A 20,351-nucleotide genomic window follows, 5' to 3' on the forward strand; every position below is an offset into this window, starting at 1 on the left:
TATGGAGTTATCAACAACATATATATATATATATATATATATATATATATATATATATATAAGTACATGTATATAAGTATTCAATCCACTGTATAAGACTACTATAACACAAATAAATTAAGAAAATGTTCAACATAGTACCCTTCTATAACTTTTTATTCCCTGACACGTTTCAGCAATTAGGCCATGATATCAGGAACATTCTAACCTCACAACAAACTATAAACAAATAAAAATACATGGTTATGATAATATATAATGGACTATAAGTGTTTGTTGATAAAGTGTACGTCCAGAATTACATTCTTAATTTTGATACTTGTTCAAATATTGCATATCTTTGTATTGACGTCCATTGCATTGAACATGTTAATTGAATATCTTGTATAACCAAATAAATGTGTAGTCTTTCTTGGAATATAATTTTTCTGTCAGAGAAAGAGGGACATCATGAACATGATTAAACGAACATTACATAAAAAAAGTTATACAACATCAGAGGAATTTGTAGATCCCCATCTGGCAGCCTTCATCAAGCACTGAGTCAGAATAGAAACCTACAAGCAGTTACACATGGCTCTGCACCCAATTTGTAGATCCCCATCTGGCAGCCTTCATCAAGCACTGAGTCAGAATAGAAACCTACAAGCAGTTACACATGGCTCTGCACCCAATTTGTAGATCCCCATCTGGCAGCCTTCATCAAGCACTGAGTCAGAATAGAAACCTACAAGCAGTTACACATGGCTCTGCACCCAATTTGTAGATCCCCATCTGGCAGCCTTCATCAAGCACTGAGTCAGAATAGAAACCTACAAGCAGTTACACATGGCTCTGCACCCAATTTGTAGATCCCCATCTGGCAGCCTTCATCAAGCACTGAGTCAGAATAGAAACCTACAAGCAGTTACACATGGCTCTGCACCCAATTTGTAGATCCCCATCTGGCAGCCTTCATCAAGCACTGAGTCAGAATAGAAACCCACAAGCAGTTACACATGGCTCTGCACCCAATTTGTAGATCCCCATCTGGCAGCCTTCATCAAGCACTGAGTCAGAATAGAAACCCACAAGCAGTTACACATGGCTCTGCACCCAATTTGTAGATCCCCATCTGGCAGCCTTCATCAAGCACTGAGTCAGAATAGAAACCTACAAGCAGTTACACATGGCTCTGCACCCAATTTGTAGATCCCCATCTGGCAGCCTTCATCAAGCACTGAGTCAGAATAGAAACCTACAAGCAGTTACACATGGCTCTGCACCCAAATTTCTGCTGAACAACTGGGGCATGATAGACATATCATTTTTAAGTGGCATTCCAAATGCATCTGTAATAAGTGATGGTCAATGGAGGATATTGAAATTTCCTGATTCATTTACTTATAATTGTACTTTAAGTTTAAGGAGCAGTATTTGAAGGAGTCAGAGAGTGAAACAGTTTTTATGTATACCAATGAAATTAATTGAATTTCTTTTCAAAATTCCACAATATTTTATAGAATAACTACAATGATCTGAAGTAACACTTCAAACATTTTGGCCAGTGTTGAAAAATAATAAAGTTGACATCCAGCCTTTTAGTGAAATCAGTTACAATGAAATATGAAGAATCCTATTGTGATTTAAAAGTGGTAATAGGCATGTATCTAGTAGATATCATTCCATTATTTATGAGTAACCCTTTTAGTGCCAGAGATAAAATCACATCTGTGTAGAAAAGTGCCGAGTTATTTTTTGTGTGACTATGCAAAAAGTGCCAAAGGGATTTGGACGAAAACGCAATATTTTAGAAAAAAATGTGTATAAAATTTATTTTTTATCATAAAAAGCTCCTTTTTACTTCTTTTTAAAGATAAATAGATTAAGTATCAAAAAATATTTAACATTAAAATTTTTAGTTAATTTTTTATATTAATAAATCACTTTAAACAGCAAAATTTCCATGGAAAAAAAATAAAAAATCAAGTTTGAGGTAAAATAACTATTATAAAAAAATTGTATTTTGAAATTTCAATACTTTTACAACAAAGATAATTTAAAAACAACTCAAAATCAAAACCTAATATTGTACCATAAACAAAATTTTTATAAATAGTTATTGGCTATAGATTATTTTTACTAATAGGCAAGGTTTCAGAAAAAAATCCACTTAAAATTTATTTTTGGCCATTAAAACCGGTTTTTTAATTCTATTTAAAGGTAAACGAATTGTCCATCAGAAAATATATAACAATAAAGCCGCGTTTACACTGGAAACAAAACATGTTTATAAACATTGTTTATATTTTGCTACTATCATGAAATATTTTGCACACAATGTTCATAAACATTTTAGGACAGCCACTCTTGAAGATGTTGTCTGACGAGGAGGATGTTCTTCTTCTAGCTGCCACTACATGTGTTTTGTTATGTGACAGAGAACCCAGGAGGTTCTGGGTAAGGCCTTCACTTGCATCACAAGTTGTTTATAGTGGAAGTGACCTATTGAAAGACCTTAAAAAAGACGACGTGGATCTGGGTGGGGAAATAAGATGTGATGGAAGCTTTAAAAATTTTTGTCGAATGAAGATTTTGAGTTTCTCATAACTAGTGTTGGCCACAAAATAGGAAGGAAAAAACAGTATTTTTAGGAAACCAATACCCCTCCAAGAAAGACTTGCTATTACCTTGAGGTTTTTGGCTACAGGCGATTCCTATGCTAGTTTGCAGTACTTGTTTAAAGTTTCTAAAAGTACAATTTCAATAATAGTTCCTGAAGTGTGTGACGCTTTCTTTAACCCTCTCCCGGTCACAAGCCATGAATCGCCACGCACTGTTCCGAGCCACTGAAGGTTAAACGCCACGAATCGCCACGATCTACATTACCAACTGTGTCCGTCTGGTGCTGCCTCCCATCGGCATTAATTTAAACTATTACAGTTTCTAGCCTATACGGAGTCCTACTTCTTAGTATTGAAACCATTACAACGAATTATTATCTATTATTTTGGCAGTAGTTGAGTGGTAAATATGGCTGATTTTAGGTGTTCGCTTCGCAACAGTGAGATTGATCGGGAGGTGTGTAGTAATAGTGATATTAGTGATGTTAGTGATGCATCAAGTGTTGGTGATTTGAATGATGTTGACGATAATATATTACTGACTGAACAAAGTGATTCGGAGAGTGCGGGTGAGTCAAACGATGTTGCTGACCTTGAGCCGGGCGAGCCGACGACTAGTTGTCGCCGACAAACATGCGGCCGTATGCCCCCTCCCTGGTCTCGCACAATAACTTACACAGAACCAAATTTATTTTACAGTGATTTTGGGCCATCTCACACTTTGCCTGTTGGTTCTGATGTCGTAGAATATTTTATAGGCCGCTGAGCGCTCACCGTAACGCGCCGCCGCGAATTAATAGGTCTCGTTCTGCCGTGAGCGCCTGAAATTAATGTGACCGGGAGAGGGTTAATAGATTGCTTGAAAGAAAACATTAAGGTAAGTGCTGGATAAATTAAACTGGACAAATCAATTTGAGTTTAGTATAATTTTTATTAATGATCCATTAGAACAGGTTAATTAATAAGCTAAGGAAAGTTATCAAAAACAGGTTCTTCTTCATGATTTTCATTTTGAGGTGGCATTACATCAAGAGAGTTGGAATTATCCTCGTTTGAGACAGATTTTGTAGTGCAACCACTTTGGTTAGAAATTGCTGAAGTCGACCGTGGCGGTGGGTAATGGAAATCAAACGCACCTCCATAAGCGTACTCTCCCATTTCAGCTTTAAACAAAATATTATTTATATCATGTTTTACCATGGCCTATTCTCTTTTAGTTTGTAACTGTCATAGCACTGATGGTACGTGTTCTCCATATATGTCAAACTGATCCTTAATAGGCTTAGGCTTATTCAATATTGATGTAATAACAGAGTAGGCATTTTCCGCCATTTTAGTTTTGCTCATTTTCTTTGCGCTGCTTACTGGCATCGCAGAAGCTGGCTGTTGCAAAACTCTTTTCCGTTTTACTTGTGCAACAGATTTTTCCTTGGGAGTACCTTCTGTTGTTTTTGTGGTAGATGCTATATCATCATGAAGGCCGTCATTTGAAATGTTGGTATTTTCTTCTCCTCCTTCCTGAAAAGAAACCCCATCACTCAGACATGTATATTATAATAGGGTCTACGTGTTGTAAATGCATAGAAACATGTATAATACGAAAATGTTCAATTTCCAAATGCTGAAAACTAAAGAAGAATGGCTAGCTACAGCCAATGATTGGAATTACCAATGGCAGTTTCCGCACTGCTTGGTTAGTATGGATGTAACAGGTCAAATTACAACATTTGAATATTCGCGGGGAATTGGCAGACTGTGACGTCAATGAATCGGCAGACTGTGACGTCAGTGAATCACATGTTGTCGGAATTGAAGTTTATTTAACTAATAACGAAGAAATTTATTGAACTTTATACGGGAAAAGATTTGATCAATTAAAATGAAGTAAACATAACCGAAATTCATGTTTTACAAAAACACTAAATAGAATTACGCAGAAAAGCCAATTGTGGGATGAATGACTTGTATATTGATGACGTCATAAAGCACATGTTACTAAAAATTTAAATAAAAAGCTTTGAAAAAATAATAAAAAGAAAATAGAAAGACTTAAATTGATTAATTATAGTAAACGTGATAAATTTCGACAATTATAAGAAAAAAATCAAATTATATTTATTCGTGAAGACGCTGATTTGAACGAGAGAGGGGATGAGTATTGTTTTGAGTCGGTATCCGTAGTTTTATACGGAGATTCGGTCTTCTCTTACCAAACTTGAAGCAAGGAGGTTGTGTTGATTCTCCTGGGATAGTAGTGATCTGTTGTATAGTGTATTGAAATTTTAATGAAGGATGGGATATTATTTTAGTCTTTTAAATTATCAAAGCATTGCAAGGTGAGTGAAATTATAATATGTATTGAGAGTGTGACATGGAATAAATTAATCTCATGGTCACTTGGTTTGACTTTTCTTTGAATATCCCCTTTATAAAAAGTGTGATGGAGTGATATTAAATTTTTTAATCACTACTTAACATATTTTAAAACCTGAGATACACACAGACTTGTTGTTGGTGATAACACCACAGACATTCAAATTTAATAAGTTTTAAGCAGTACCAAGGGAATGCAGCTAGCATTGGGCAAGATGGCGACCAATACCATGATGAGCAACATGGTACAACAACGTGCCACTGGTGACAAAAAGGCGTACAACTACATGGTGAGTCAACAACACTAAAGAACCGACTCACAATAAATTGACACAACCACGTGGAGGGGATCCGCAGCAAATTGACGCAGTCAAGGTAAAGGGCTTTCAGCAAATTACAGCAGTCAACGTGGGGGTGACACACATCAAATTGGCGCTACAACCTGGGACTCACAGCATGGATGGGAAGCATGTGACCATCCAGGCTCACGTGAGTAGTGGAAGTGAATATTACAACTATAAAGGATTCTTTAGTATTGTATTTATGGCTGTAGTTAATGCAAACTACAATTTTATATATATAAATACAGGATGTCAAGCGCGTTTGTCAGATGGTTGTGTGTTCGCTGCAACTGAATTGGCTGCAAGACTTGAGGAAAATGTTTGGATTTACCAAAAAGTATAGTATTACCAAATCGAGAAGCTTTCAACTGGCCAGTGCCTTTCCGTTTAAGCTAAATATAATGAAAAGATTCGCCGGTACATTCACCCGTGGTACAAGAGAGAGAATTTTTAATGGGCGCCACTCCAGGGGAAGGCGTGTTGTGGAAAACTCATTTGGTATTTTATCAGTTGTTTTTCGAGTACTGCGTAAGCCAATGCTATTGCAACTCGTAACAGCAGAAAAGGTAGTTATGGCCTGCGCCCATCTACACAACTTTCTGAGAAGAAATGCATGCACCTCGTCGAGGTACTCTCCTCCCGGGACTTTTGACTCAGAGGATGAAGTAACTGGTGAACTTGTTCCTGGGGAGTGGAGACTCTTAGGATCCCCTACCGACACGTTGTTGAAATTGAAAAGAGTACCGAAGAAATCTTGTGAAATAGCAAGGTCGGTTCGCAATGAACTCAGTTTCTTTTTTCTAACTAAAGAGGGTAGTGTTCCTTGGCAGCACAAATATTAAAGACAGAAAAATGAGGATCTATAAAAATATTTAAATATTTGTACCCTAATAAGATTGGCTCCAAGTTTGTACTAACAGTAAAAGGGTCGTGCAATAACGGTAGTATTATTGTAAATAAAAATTAACATTGACTCAGGTTGACCTGTATATCTGTAGTAATTTATTGTACACGCACACCCCGAGTAATTAAACATAACAAGTAATTAAAAGGTAACAGTATGAGCTTAAAATGTTAAAAATTTAAAGTAATGCTAATGTTCTGTCAGTTTTAGTAATGTTCATATTTTAAGTAATAAGTAATGTTAATTTTAAAGTAATGTTAAAATTAACAGTATTAGTTCAATGTTTAGCAATTAATAAAAGCTTAATATGTATGTTCAATTACCTTGTGTGTGTTTTATTAAAATAATGTTATACCAAATATTGTGTATTTAAAAAAGTTACCTGTAAATGTTCCTCTTCTAGAGTGTCTAATCGAGACAAGCCGCATTCTTGAGAACGGATTGGAACATTTTTGTCTTTTAAAAACAATAACAGTTTGTAGCAAAACCATTTCCGACCAACTTCATCCGCACCAGCTCCAGACTTTGCCTTTTTCTCCTCTCTATTGAATTGGAAAATTAAATTTTCAATTTTCTTTTCGACAGTCTCCTGACTGGTGTCGAGCGTGTTTGCTATCTCCAGCCAAGTGTCATGCTTCCGGTTTCTATTTTTATAGTGTTACGAAGGATCCCACAGTTCCCTTTTCCCTCTATACATATCAATAAGTAAAGTTACTTGCTCCCTGTTCCACTCCATAGCAGTAGAATAATATTACTGAACTACAGAACTCACAACAACACTGTACACCGTACTGGTCAGACTGCAAAACAAACTGACAACTTGTTCTACCAACAGAACGCATAAAAAATTATTGGTAGACCTGATGATTTATGTTTCTCAACAATGTTCCTATATCTAAACGTCTTGTTTTCCGAAACATTCCACAATGTTTATAAACACCCTTTGATCTTACCGCTTTCTACGGGAAACAAGAAACATGTGGAGAAACACCGAATTTCTGTTCCGAAACATTGTTCCAAGTAGTTATTCTTCGATTTGAGGAACATTGTTCCGAAACACTGTTTATAAACATGTTTTGTTTCCAGTGTAAACGCGGCTTAAGATGTTTATATAATTAAAAATCACTTTACACAGTGACTTTTCTATGGAAACAAAATAAAAATCCAGTTTAAGGTAAAATAACTAATATAAGAAAAATGTATTTTTAAATTTTAATACTTTTATGGTAAAGAGCATTTAACACGTTAGCTGCCACGTCGGGCCAAATGGACCGACGCTCTACATCTTTAAGAGATTGCACGTCGGGTAAAGTGGCCCGACAGCATAACAATGACGGTACCCGCCATTTTGATTACCTTCGTGCCTGTGCTGCACCCTGACGACTCAAACTTAAACTGATTGAACTATGAAGAGTTCTGCTACTAACAGAACGTTGTTTGTTGTGTTTATTTTTGTTATTAGTGATATGAATGAGATTGCTACATTGGACATTTTTGTCGGGCCACATTGCCCGACGGGTATTTTTATCGGTGTTAGAATATAAAATAATAAGGTTTTAGCCTTATTATTGCTACCAGGAAGAATAAAATATATGATTTGTTATTTTACAGTAAAAAGAGATTTATTTCATAAGTTTCACAAAAAGTAAATGTAGTAAATAAAAAGTTGTATCTTATTTATTTTCATATTTTTTGCTTTCCTTACTATTCAAATAATTAAAATGTAAGTAAACAAAATATTCCAGAGAACTTTTTTCAGGATCTAGAGAAAAAAATTGAAAACATTGTCAGCAGTACTATTGAAAAGCATTTGAAATCCATTGGTGATAAATTTAATGAATTTGAAATATCTGTTGACTTTTGTTCTAAAAAAATTGATGACTTTGTGGAAAAATTAGAGTTTGTTGAAAATCGGATGAATGAAATTGAAAAACAAAACAACGACTTAGTAGCTAAAAACTTAAAGTTGGAAAAAGAAGTCGAACAAATAAAAATTCAGTTTGAGGAGTTACAGCAGTATGGGCGGAACAGCAACATCCAGATAGATGGTGTGCCTGAGTTACCAGGTGAAAATGTTTTGAACCTGGTAAATAATATGGCAATTGCTATAGATGAAACTATAGTTTTGAATCATGACATCCAGGCCGCACACAGACTGCCATCAAAAAATACACAAAAGCCTCGCCCTATTGTTGTTCAATTTAGTAACCGCCAGAAACGGGACTGTGTTCTAAAGAAAGCAAAACAGTGCAAGTTAAAAAGTACAGTATTTGTGAGGGATGCACCAGAAACTATGGTGTATGTTAATGAACATCTAACTCCATACTTCAAAAAACTATTCTATGAATCAAGATTGGTAAAAGCTGAAAAAAACTATCAGTACCTATGGATATCAAACTCAAAAATATTCATGAGAAAGGACAGAGACTCGAATGCAGTAAAAATAGCCAGCATACAGGATTTGGAAAAATTGAGAAACGGTAATTGAGTAAATTGTCAACAGATGGACAGACAATCAAGTTTGGACAGAGCATTCTGGAAACTGGATTCTCGTGTTTGGTGCTCGTGTGGATTGACCAAAGGACAGATTCAAACATGTTCTTGTGTTGGTTAATGGTAACTTCAGTCAATGTAATCAGTGCCATCACTATTATTATATTTTTACTCTTATCTTCACCAACTACCAAGGTCCTTCAGCAAGCCATTTCATCACCTCAAGCAAAATTCTCTTATTGCCATGTTGTAGAAAATCAATATTCTTTTCTCACATATTGTTTTGTCTCCTTTGATAAGGATTCAGATTGTTGTTTTATTTTTATATTTAAATATTTCTTGCTTTGAGAAGCATCATTTAATTTTAATTTTATGCATTGTCTTTCTGATTCAAATAATTCATTTCCGTTTTAAGCTTAGAAGAAAAACTTGATGTTTATTTTGGTGTAACAGAATAATAATTTAATTAGAAAAAATTGTTTGTATTCTTGATTTGTATTGTGTCAGACAATGTTTCTTAAATGTAAATGTAGCTGTTACTATATGCACATATACAATTGCAAGTAAGTAATTTTTTCTGTATATTTATTTGTATGTGTGTATGAAATCATTGTGGTTAAGTTACTAGTGTTTTATGTCTACTGTTGTATAACTGATTATGTTCTTGTTTTTAATGTAAAAAATGTTGTAAATTGTAAATAATGTCTAGTTCAACACTTTTAGAGAGCATTAATGATGTAAATCAATTTTATAGTGAGAAAAAGGGTTTATTATTGTGGCACACAAATATTAGGAGTGTAAACAAAAATTTTGATTCATTTATTGCTTATTTAAATTGCTTGCAGGTAAAGCCTCAAGTAATTGTATTGTCTGAGGCTTGGTTGGTAAGTGAGAAAGAAGCTGTTTTATATAATATTAATAGTTATCAAATATTTTCATCTTGCAACTCTGCTGTGAGAAGTAGTGGTGTCATTGTCTATATACATCAGTCTATAACATCGGTTCTGTGTGAATGTGATATACCTGGTTGTGATGTGGTTTTGGTCTCATGTCGTTTAAATAATATTTCTTTTTATGTTCTTGGTTTATATCGTTGGCATATATCATTGGCAAGGGATGTCATTCATGATTTGACGTGCTCGTTATCAAAAATTAATTGTGATAATATCATATGTTTGGGTGACTTTAATATTAACATTAAGTTGGAAAATAGCCTTAGTGATGAATTTTTGGATTCAATGGCTAGTCTTGGGTTTCAACAACTTGTTGACTTAGATACGAGAGTGCAGGGTATTTTCCTCCTCATGTATAGATCACATATGGTTTAGTTCCAAGGTTTATGAAGCTCACAAAGTATCGGTGATTGAAACAAATGTAACTGACCACAGATCAGTGGCGTGCATAGTGGATTTCACTCACTTTGGAATTGCAGAAAGAAGAGTTCATTATGAATGTTTCATTGATTATAAAGGACTTGGCATTGATATTTTGGGGAGTGATTGGTCGGATATTTTGGAGATCACTGATGTTAATTTGGCATTTAATTTGTTTTATGATAAATTGTCTACTTTGATCGATAACAATAAATATACTAATACTGCAGAAAAAACTAATGTTAAATTTAAAATGTTAAAACCATGGATGAGTGTTGGATTATCTAAGGCTTTTGCTATTAGAGATAAGTTATATAAATCATTTAAAAAATATCCCTGTACAAAAAATAAGGAAAATTTTGATAAATTTCAATATAAATTATCAACATGGGTGAGACAAGCTAAAGAAAGATATTACATTAATAAGTTCCAAGAATACAGAAACAATTCAAAACAACTGTGGCATCTAGTCAATGGTATTATAAAAGGAAATTCATCAAGTAGTAGTAAAATAACATTACAGAACAATAATAATCTAATGACTGATAGTTGTGAAATTGCTAACTGTTTTAACAATTATTTTGTTAATGTTCCTAATAACCTAGTTGATTCATTTCAATATATCACCGATGATATTAAGCACCTTTGTTTAACAAATTTTAAACCTTTTATTAACGAAAGTTCCTTATTTTTATTTCCCATTACACTGACAGAACTAAAAATACAAATTAAGTCTCTCTCGCTGAGTAAAAGTACTGGTGATGAATTGTTATCATCAAGGTTAATATTTAAAATGTCAGAAGAATTGTCTCCTGTACTTCTTAATCTATTTAATAAAAGTATCAGTTCAGGATGCTTTCCGGATGTGCTTAAGATTGCTACAGTAATACCTATATTTAAAAAAGGAGACAGGCTTTTCGTAGAAAATTATCGTCCAATTTCTTTACTTCCAGTTTTGTCAAAATTATTAGAAAAATTAGTTTAAAGTTAGACTCATAAAGTTTTTAGAAATAAATAAATTTTTTTCTAAAGTTCAATTTGGTTTTAGAGAGGGACTCAGTACAGAGCTGGCTTTGCAGCATTTTTTGAAAGATATATATAATGGTTTGAATAATATTTCTTGTAACAAAGTGGCTGGTTTATTTTTAGATGTAAGTAAAGCCTTTGATACCGTTAATCATGGGTTGCTGCTAAATAAATTGGAATCTGCTGGTATTCGAGGTGTCCCTTTGAATTGGTTTAAGACATACCTAACTGGTCGACAGCAATTCGTCAAAATAAACAGTAGCACCAGCTGCTTGGAAAGTCTACATTTTGGAGTCCCCCAGGGATCAGTTCTTGGGCCTATTTTGTTTTTAATCTTTGTTAATGACTTTTACTCTGGAAATTTCAATGGTAAGGTGACAGCATTTGCTGATGACACAGCATTTTCCTATAGTGCGTCAACAGTTGATGAATTATATTCAAGGATGCAGGATGACCTAAATAAAATATCTATATGGTTTGCTTGTAATAAATTATCCTTGAATGTATCAAAAACATTATATATGATTTTTTCTTTGTCCCAATCCGGCAACTTTGGCACAGCCTTAAGAATACATTCAATAAATTGCAGAAAGGATCTGTGTGATTGTGGCGTAATTAATAAATGTAGTCAGATTAAGTATCTGGGTTTGACTCTAGATGAAAACTTATCGTGGAAACCTCATATAGGTTCTCTGAAAAAGTCTCTACGGTCATCACTTAGGGCATTTTTTCATTTGAAATCAGTTTGTCCTCCCTCAGTTATGAGACTGGCTTATTTTTCATTGATTAATTCTAGGCTGGAGTATGGATTGTCATTGTGGGGTAGTTCATATGTTTCAAATTTATCTAGTCTAATAGTCCTTCAGAAAAAATTTATAAGATTGATATGTAATTCTAATATTAGAGAACATTCGTTTCCGCTTTTTGTTAGAAATTTTATTTTACCATTAAGATATTTATATGTTTTTAAAGTTTTAGTAATTTTTTTCATACTAAGTGGTAACAGTGGACCTGTTATTGACAACTCTGGTTATTATACTAGACTCAGTAATCAACAGTATTTGCGATTGCCTAAACCAAACTGTTCTTTGTTTCAAAAATGTTTTGTGTTTTTAAGTTATAAGTTTTTTAATTTAATTCCAAGTGAAATTAAAATTAATAGATCTATATTTATTTTTAAAAAGAGGCTGAAGGTTTGGTTATTGAGTAGAAGTGTTAAAGATATTGAAAATTTATATTTAGTTGTTCAGTAAAAATATTTTGTTCTTATTTTATAAATTGTAAATGTATGTTTTTATATTGAAGGTGAGTTGGATTTCTCTAATTAATGTGTGTTAATTTGACGGTTAAGAGTAATTTTAGTTTGTTTATTATTATTTGTTGTATTTTCATATTGTTATTATAGAACTTAAATTAAATTAAGAAGCTGATGATGGCTCCCACCCAAGTGCAAGATTATTTTCTTTTTGGGTTGGTATATTTTTTCTTTGTAATCTGTATATTGTTGTATACTGTATTTACATGTATTTAAAAAAAGAGAAAAAATAAACGCATTTATTATTATTATTATTAATTCAATCTTATAAGCAAAGAAAAATAAGTAAATAAAAAATTACCCTATACAAAATATGAATGAAGATATACTATTTGTGTATAATTTTGAAGCATGTTTCACACAAAAATGGTTTTTCTGGACATTCACTGCAAAACGTAGTTACTTGTGTCAAATTTCTTGCTACCTTACGTCCTTTATCCTCTGATACATTTTTGTAGCACAACTTGCACACCTTTCTTTGTCGGCGTTTTTGTACTCCTCCACCAACAAAAGCAGATGACGTCAGGTAGTGGTGCCCTGTAGTGGTTACATTTGGAATGCGTGGCTCTTCCTGCACGTTCATCAAGGAACAGGCCAATTCCTCTCTAAACTTAGTGATAGAGACTAAGTTTTGTTTTTTTTTTTATTATGAGATGTAGTGTGGTTAAGAAAATTATTATAGGCCAACCAACTATTTACCACTGCAGTTCCAAGAAGAAGTTCTTCAGCTAGTTTGTGGAACCAACGCATTGTCTTCCGTACTGCAGTGTTATATGATGACATTTGATCGGATACGTCTATCCCAACCTTCGCCTTATTGTAGTCAACGATGACTAATGGCTTCATTACATTTGGCCCTCCAACTTTTTTTTGGTCAAGGACGACGTACTCCGGCCTATGGAATGTGGAAAGCATATGTACCTCCCTTTTGTCTTTCCACTTGGTAACAACTACACCATCTTTATTTTCGGGACAAACCATTTCACCTTTACTAAGTTTTTGTTTTAAAAGGTTTTTTGGTAGGCCTTTACGACTTTTTCTCACGGTACCAGCAAGATGTGTTTTATTTGACAACAAAGCATTAGCCAATTCTACTGATGTATAGTAGTTGTCTGTATATAAATTGTGGCCTTTATTTAAAAAGTTTGTCATGAGTTCCAGTACCACTTTAGTCCCAACAGATCTGTCTTTTGTCACTTCTACAGTACCTTTCCCCATGTATACTTTTACTGCATAAGTATAACCCGTTTTATCACACAGCTTGAATATTTTTATCCCACACTTGTGGGCCTTTCTGGGAATATACTGCCGGAAACCTAGTCTACCACGAAACGGCACCATATTTTTATCAATAACTAAATCTTGCTCTGCTACTTTCAAAGTGAAGAATAAATTGTTTAGTGCTAGAAGCAGAGGTTTTATTTTACCAATTCGTCCATCTCTTTTGAGGTTTTCATTACCGTTAAAATGCCAGAAACGTAAGAGTAACTGAAACCTGTTTCTACTCATTATTTTTCGGGCAACTGAGAATTTATACAAAGGGTTTTTTGACCAATAATCACTGATTCTCGGAAGTCCTACTAAACCCATATATAAAAGAAGGCCAATAAATTGTTTCATTTCCCCATGATTGGTATTTTTTCCAGTCTTTTAGCCTACTATTACGACTTAGTCGCAGCTTTGAAATTACTTCATTTGCATTATGATTAGTTTCTACAACCATAAGTTCAACTACTTCATCTGTCAAGTAATGACGAAAAAAATCTATTGGTTTTCTGTTGTTCGGTAAACAAAAATTAAATTTTGTTGTCTGAGTGAACTGAAACGTTTTCTGCTTACCCTCAAACATTTCCCACCCCAAATCATTGTCCTTGGCGTTTGTAGAAATCAAAGAAGTACCTGTGATATCTGTAACTGTTCCATTAGCATCAGTAGAATTAAGTTCCACGTTTGATTCTTGATTGTCATCAGAGTAATATTCTGAATCAGTACCAGGAATAAAGTCTAGGTCGCTATCAGTGTCATCCGGTATATCACTAACCACCATTGACTCCACACTGTCATCATCACTTATTTCGGCAAACAAATCACCCGGGGAAGACGGATTCTCAATCATACGTTCGATTTCATCCGTAAGAAGATTATCGCCACTCATTTTTACCGATCAATAGTATACACGCACACAACTATCGAAACATTATTTATAAAAAAACACAATGTAAGATTCCAGTAACAAAACGCGTCAATTGGCACTCAGCTATGTGGAAAAGGCGGGTTAGAAGTAAGCTGATGCAATTGCAGATAGAGAACTAAAGCGCGGGAATTATTCAGGCTGCACATCAACAAAACGGAATATGTCTGAATCAGGCGAATATATGATTTATGTAATATATCGCCTTGTAAAAAGCTCTGTCGGGCCAATGTGCACGACGCTTTATAAACGTAATAAATATACATAAATCATAAAATCATGTTTATTAGTAACCAAAGAAGAGAAAAATAACAAAAGGTTACAACAATTTATCTTATAAAAATTTGGCGCTTTAGCGCTAAAACGTATTTTTCGGGGTTGGCAGCTAACGTGTTAACACTCTAAAATCATGTGTAATAACCTAATATTGTACAATAAACAAAATTATAAAAATTATTCAAGCGCTAAAGGTTTGTTTTGCTAAAAAGCACAGGGTTTTGGAAAATATTCAGTTAAAGTTTATTTTTCATCATAAAAAGCTTTTTTTTAAATTATTTTCTGAACTTTAATACTTCTAATGATAAAAGCCATTTAAAACAATGCAAAATCATGTGTAATATAACAATAATTACTATAATGAAACTCTAAACATAAACATAACCTTATTCAGGAAATTTTAAAAAACTCCACAACACTGTCATCATGGACACTCAGAAGTGACTGTCATCTCTTTTTTTATTAATTTTAATAGCTAATAACTTAGAAACATTTTTAATTAATACAAACGCACAATTATATAACCTCAAAAATGCTCCGCTACTCGTCACGACACAGCGCTTGCGATTACTATCCAGCTGAGAAAGTGTTGTATTTTAGTTAGTTGTTTACGTCACCTAACAGCATTATAATGTATAAATAATAATTGAAACTTTTAGTTTAGTTCGTGTATTAACCTTTGGTTTGATATCAGACAGTATGGGATAAGTTATAGAGGCACTACAAATTAAATAGAAATTGTCTCGCTCCGAGACTCCGGCACTCTTCACGTAAGGAACGTCTCGTCTCGGAGTGAGACTCTCGGCATTCAAGCGTGTTTTACATCATCTCTGCGAGGTCTCTGGCACTCAAAGGGTAAAGAGAATTAGAGGATGAACAGAATTACAATATGGTCTTAATTACAGATTTTGCACATATAGGAGCACTTCTGGTTCAAATTAATTACATATTTCCATCATTTGCAAATACATGCTTACTTTGCAGGCCACTCCGCTTGCAGTCTTTGCTTGTACCTTTGGTATTAGTTCTTCAAAGATACCTATAAACGTGATACAGTACACTGTATGCCCATGTTCTCCAATCTTTGTTCGCTAAATCATCCTATTTTCTTGGGTCAGTCTAGAAGTTACATACATTTTAATATAACTCAGTATTGTATGTCTCTTCAAATGCAAAATTGTTTTCTGCATCATAAAAAAATTTCACTTTGTGTATCACACATTGCTTTGTCATTCCAAGTACAATGGTCACAGGCTCACTGCTACCCGGAGAGGGAATGGTTCATTGAATCATATTAGTGTCCGATCCCTCCGTTTTTTACCATTCAGCTACTATAATATGTCTCCACAACAACATTACTTTGTCATTCCAAGTACAATGGTCACAGGCTCACTGCTACCCGGAGAGGGAATGGTTCATTGAATCATATTAGTGTCCGATCCCTCCGTTTTTTACCATTCAGCTACTATAATATGTCTCCACAACAACAATTACTTTGTCATTCCAAGTACAATGGTCACACAGGCTCACTTGCTACCCGGAGAGGGAATGGTTCATTGAATCATATTAGTGTCCGTTCCCTCCGTTTTTTACCATTCAGCTACTATAATATGTCTCCACAACAACATTACTTTGTCATTCCAAGTACAATGGTCACAGGCTCACTGCTACCCGGAGAGGGAATGGTTCATTGAATCATATTAGTGTCCGATCCCTCCGTTTTTTACCATTCAGCTACTATAATATGTCTCCACAACAACATTACTTTGTCATTTCAAGTACAATGGTCACAGGCTCACTGCTACCCGGAGAGGGAATGGTTCATTGAATCATATTAGTGTCCGATCCCTCCGTTTTTTTACCATTCAGCTACTATAAAATGTCTCCACAACAACATCAAAGGAAACTAATTTGAATGTCCAAAATAAACTAAATAGGTTGAATTCACCTCCCAGATAGTATTTTGTTCGTGCAAAAAGAAATTCTGGAATAACTAATAAGTATTATTTTGGAATTAAAATATGTCTATGTGTTATTGTCATATACAAGCAACAATATACAAGTCAAATTTAACCTAAATCTGCCCACCACATTTTGTGTGATTGAGAATCAAATATCCAAAAACCTAAACATACAAATATCCAAACATCCAAAGACGATTCTTCACAAACTTGCACATTTATAATATTAAGAGAATAATCACAAATTAAACAATACAAAGGCTGTTAGAAAAGTACCTGACCTTTGCCCCTAGTATACCTGGAGCATTGGAAACCTCATCACCCTTAAAGATCTTTCCTCAAAACTCTAGATACTATGCCCAACAGTACTGTCATTATTGGAAATCCATTTGAAATTCCATTTAGAATGAAGTTTGGCTATAATGTCACAGCCATATGTCCTCTCTTGTCTGAAATCATTGACCTTTCACTGGCCTCTTGAATTTGAGGAACATTTAGAAGGTGTAGTTGACCATAACAGGAGAGAAAGGAATTGAACCATTGAAATCTGGTTTTTCAATGAAGTCTGAATTATTAAATCCAAGTAATATACTGGAGCGTTGTCGTCATGTTTTTTTTTCTTTTCTATTTCATTTTTCCTATTTATTAACAAATTTCATGCTGACAACTATGATCTATTATTGTACCACACAGTATTATGTAGGTGATGTATGATATCCTTTTAGTGTTCTTTTTGTAATTGTTTGACCTTGTGGTGCGTACTTGTGGTGTACCAAATTATGAGAGTCAAAGAAAGCTGCCAGCACTACTTTTGACATTGCTGCGCACTTAAAGCTTGTATTACTTCTTTTGTCTTGGTGACATGGAATGCTTCCACTGTCACAGCTGGGATTTGTCTTCGGGCATACCCATACACACCCAAGACATAACCAGTGATTATGGCATTCATAAGGTAGATGTCACTGTTTGTGAAGTCTAGCAATTGCTCTGAGACTACCAACACGAAGCTGCTTTTGTCCCGCTGCTACCAGTAGGTTCGGCACGAATTTCAAGACCACTCTATTCATTACAAAATTTTCAATAAAAATGGAATGTGCCATTATTTTCCTTGTAATAAAGGAACTAATGAAAGCACTATACACTACCTCACTCAAATGCTGCCAGCCAAGGTGGGAAGAAAATAATGCATGAGCACAGAAGTTCATGTGAGCCCATTTGATTCATATCCATTAGGTAGTCACATAAACAATAGAGTCAGACACTTTTCTAACATATGAGTGTCGTCCACAAAGTAACCTCCGTTTTGAAATAAAAAATAAACCAGTTGAGATACAAAAAGTTTGTTATATAAATGTTAAAACTACAGCTTTTCTCTACTTTTCTACATATTCACCATACAAATTCAAGCACTTATCATATCTTTTAACAGTTTTTGAAATTCCGTCTTTAAAAAAATCTGCCGCCTGAGAACGTAGCCAACCTGTCACAGCGTTTTGAAGCTCTTCATCACTCGCAAACCTCTGAGATGCAAGCCACCGCTTCATGTACGGGAAAAGATGGAAATTACTGGGAGCCAAGTCCGGGCTGTAGGGGGGTGGTCAAAAACGTCCCATTTGAACTTTTCCAAAAGTTCTGTTGTTTCTTTGAGCTGTATGAGGGCGTGGGCGTTGTTATGGACAAACACAACACCAGATGTCAGAAGACCACGACGCTTGTTTTGAATCACTCGTCGTAGCCGTTTTAAAGTTTCACAGTAAGCTGCAGCTGTAATGGTCGTACCACGCTCCATTAATTCAACGAGCAAGATGCCCTTAGCATCCCAAAAAACTGTAACCATCAATTTTCTTGCTGAAAAAGATTGGCAAGCTTTCTTTGGCTTGCTTGGCGAAGCGGTATGACCCCATTGCATTGACTGTTTTTTGTTTCGGCATTCACATAGGCTACCCAAGTCTCATCTCCTGTAACGATCCTGTTCAAAAATGTTTATCCTTCAACGTCATACCAAGTAAGAAAGTCTATGGCAGAACTCATTCTTTTCATTTTGTGATCATCGGTGAGCACTTTTGGAATCCAACGAGCACAAAACTTGTGATAGCCTAGTTTTTCTGTCACTATCTCATGCACAAGACTTCGAGAAATTGCAGGAAAATGATCTGTAAGTTCCGAGATTGTGAAGCGACGATTCTCGCGAATTTTCTCATCCACTTTGTTCACCAAGTCATCACTGACTAGAGATGGCCCTACTACTCCGGTCTTCATCGTGAACGTTCCTTCTTCCATTTAAAAAAAAAACGAACCGATTGACTGACTACACCTTCGCTCATAATGTTTGGGCCATACACCGCACTCAATTCACGATGAATTTCAGCTGCTGTGTAACTTTTCGACCACAGAAATCTTATTACACCACGCACTTCACACTTGGCGGGATTTTCTATCACGGCGCTCATGTTTTTACGTTGTAACAAAAGAACGCACGATCACACGATGCTCTTCCTTGCACAGCTAGAAGCGTACTGAACGGCTGCGCACACCGATGTGAGAATGGCGGCACTACCCCCACTAGTTATCGTGCCACGCCCAAACGGCGGTTACTTTATGGACGACCCTCGTACATACATAGTATTTTATTCTTATTATGAATAAAATAAAATTTAAAATAATAAATAGTTTACTTAATTCAATGAATATTATGCCACTTTTGATTTTTTTTTCAAACAACTCATTATTTTATATTAGTTTAATTTTGCTTGTGACTAATATCTTATCTTGTGATAGTATTAATTTTTAATATATTATAGGCTTATTATAGCCTGTTATATTTAATGATTATTTAGAATCTAGAACAGAACTGATAGAGCAACTAGTATCATGACACAATTTAGGCTTTGTACCCATGGAAGAACATTTTAGTAGTCTTCAGCTAAAAAAACAGGCTTTTATGATTAATGGTACACTGCAATGTTACATGTGTATTAATATGTATTATGCACAACATAATTGTTGCAATGTAATTTATAGGTATTGGTGAGTGTTCTACAGACAAAAATAATAGAGAGCATAATATATAACTAGCAAAATACTTACATTGACAGAACGCAGCATTTGAGATGAATTGTTTAGTGTAAACAGAGTCGTAGTGCCGATCTTGAGACAAACACAACATGATGCGATCTTTGAAACCATTATCTGTTGCTTGTTGGAAGTTTTTTTCCAACCTCATAAAACACCAGAAAGTCTCTCCTAGGATATAAATACTCCCATTAATTGTTTTATAATAAGAAATGTACATGTTTTTTATACACATAAAAAATGTTTCTCAATTACTACTGAGTGATTACCCCTCCATCGGGCGCTTAAAATTAGAAACACCATCAGGCGCTCACGGAGGTTTCCTCCAGGTTAGTGAATAATGGATATTATAGTCGTTTAAACTGTTTTTATTTGTTTAAATATTCATACTGATTTAATTACAATGTAATATATTCATTTTTA

At 34.6% G+C, this 20,351-nt stretch overlaps 1 protein-coding gene across 1 annotated transcript in view; it reads right to left on the minus strand.

Moving 5' to 3' along the window:
• Positions 1–20,099, minus strand: part of LOC124372753 (protein ovarian tumor locus-like) — a gene marked incomplete at both ends in the record, with an annotated part of 46,020 nt that extends 25,921 nt beyond the window's left edge. The window contains one exon of the mRNA XM_046831163.1: positions 19,944–20,099. Within this exon, the coding sequence (XP_046687119.1) occupies positions 19,944–20,099 (156 nt within the window). The remainder of the gene's footprint in view (positions 1–19,943) is intronic.
• Between the last annotated feature and the right edge of the window lie 252 nt (positions 20,100–20,351).

Source organism: Homalodisca vitripennis, unplaced genomic scaffold (genome assembly GCF_021130785.1).
Source record: "Homalodisca vitripennis isolate AUS2020 unplaced genomic scaffold, UT_GWSS_2.1 ScUCBcl_3970;HRSCAF=9829, whole genome shotgun sequence".
In the NCBI taxonomy this organism is placed as follows: domain Eukaryota; kingdom Metazoa; phylum Arthropoda; class Insecta; order Hemiptera; family Cicadellidae; genus Homalodisca; species Homalodisca vitripennis.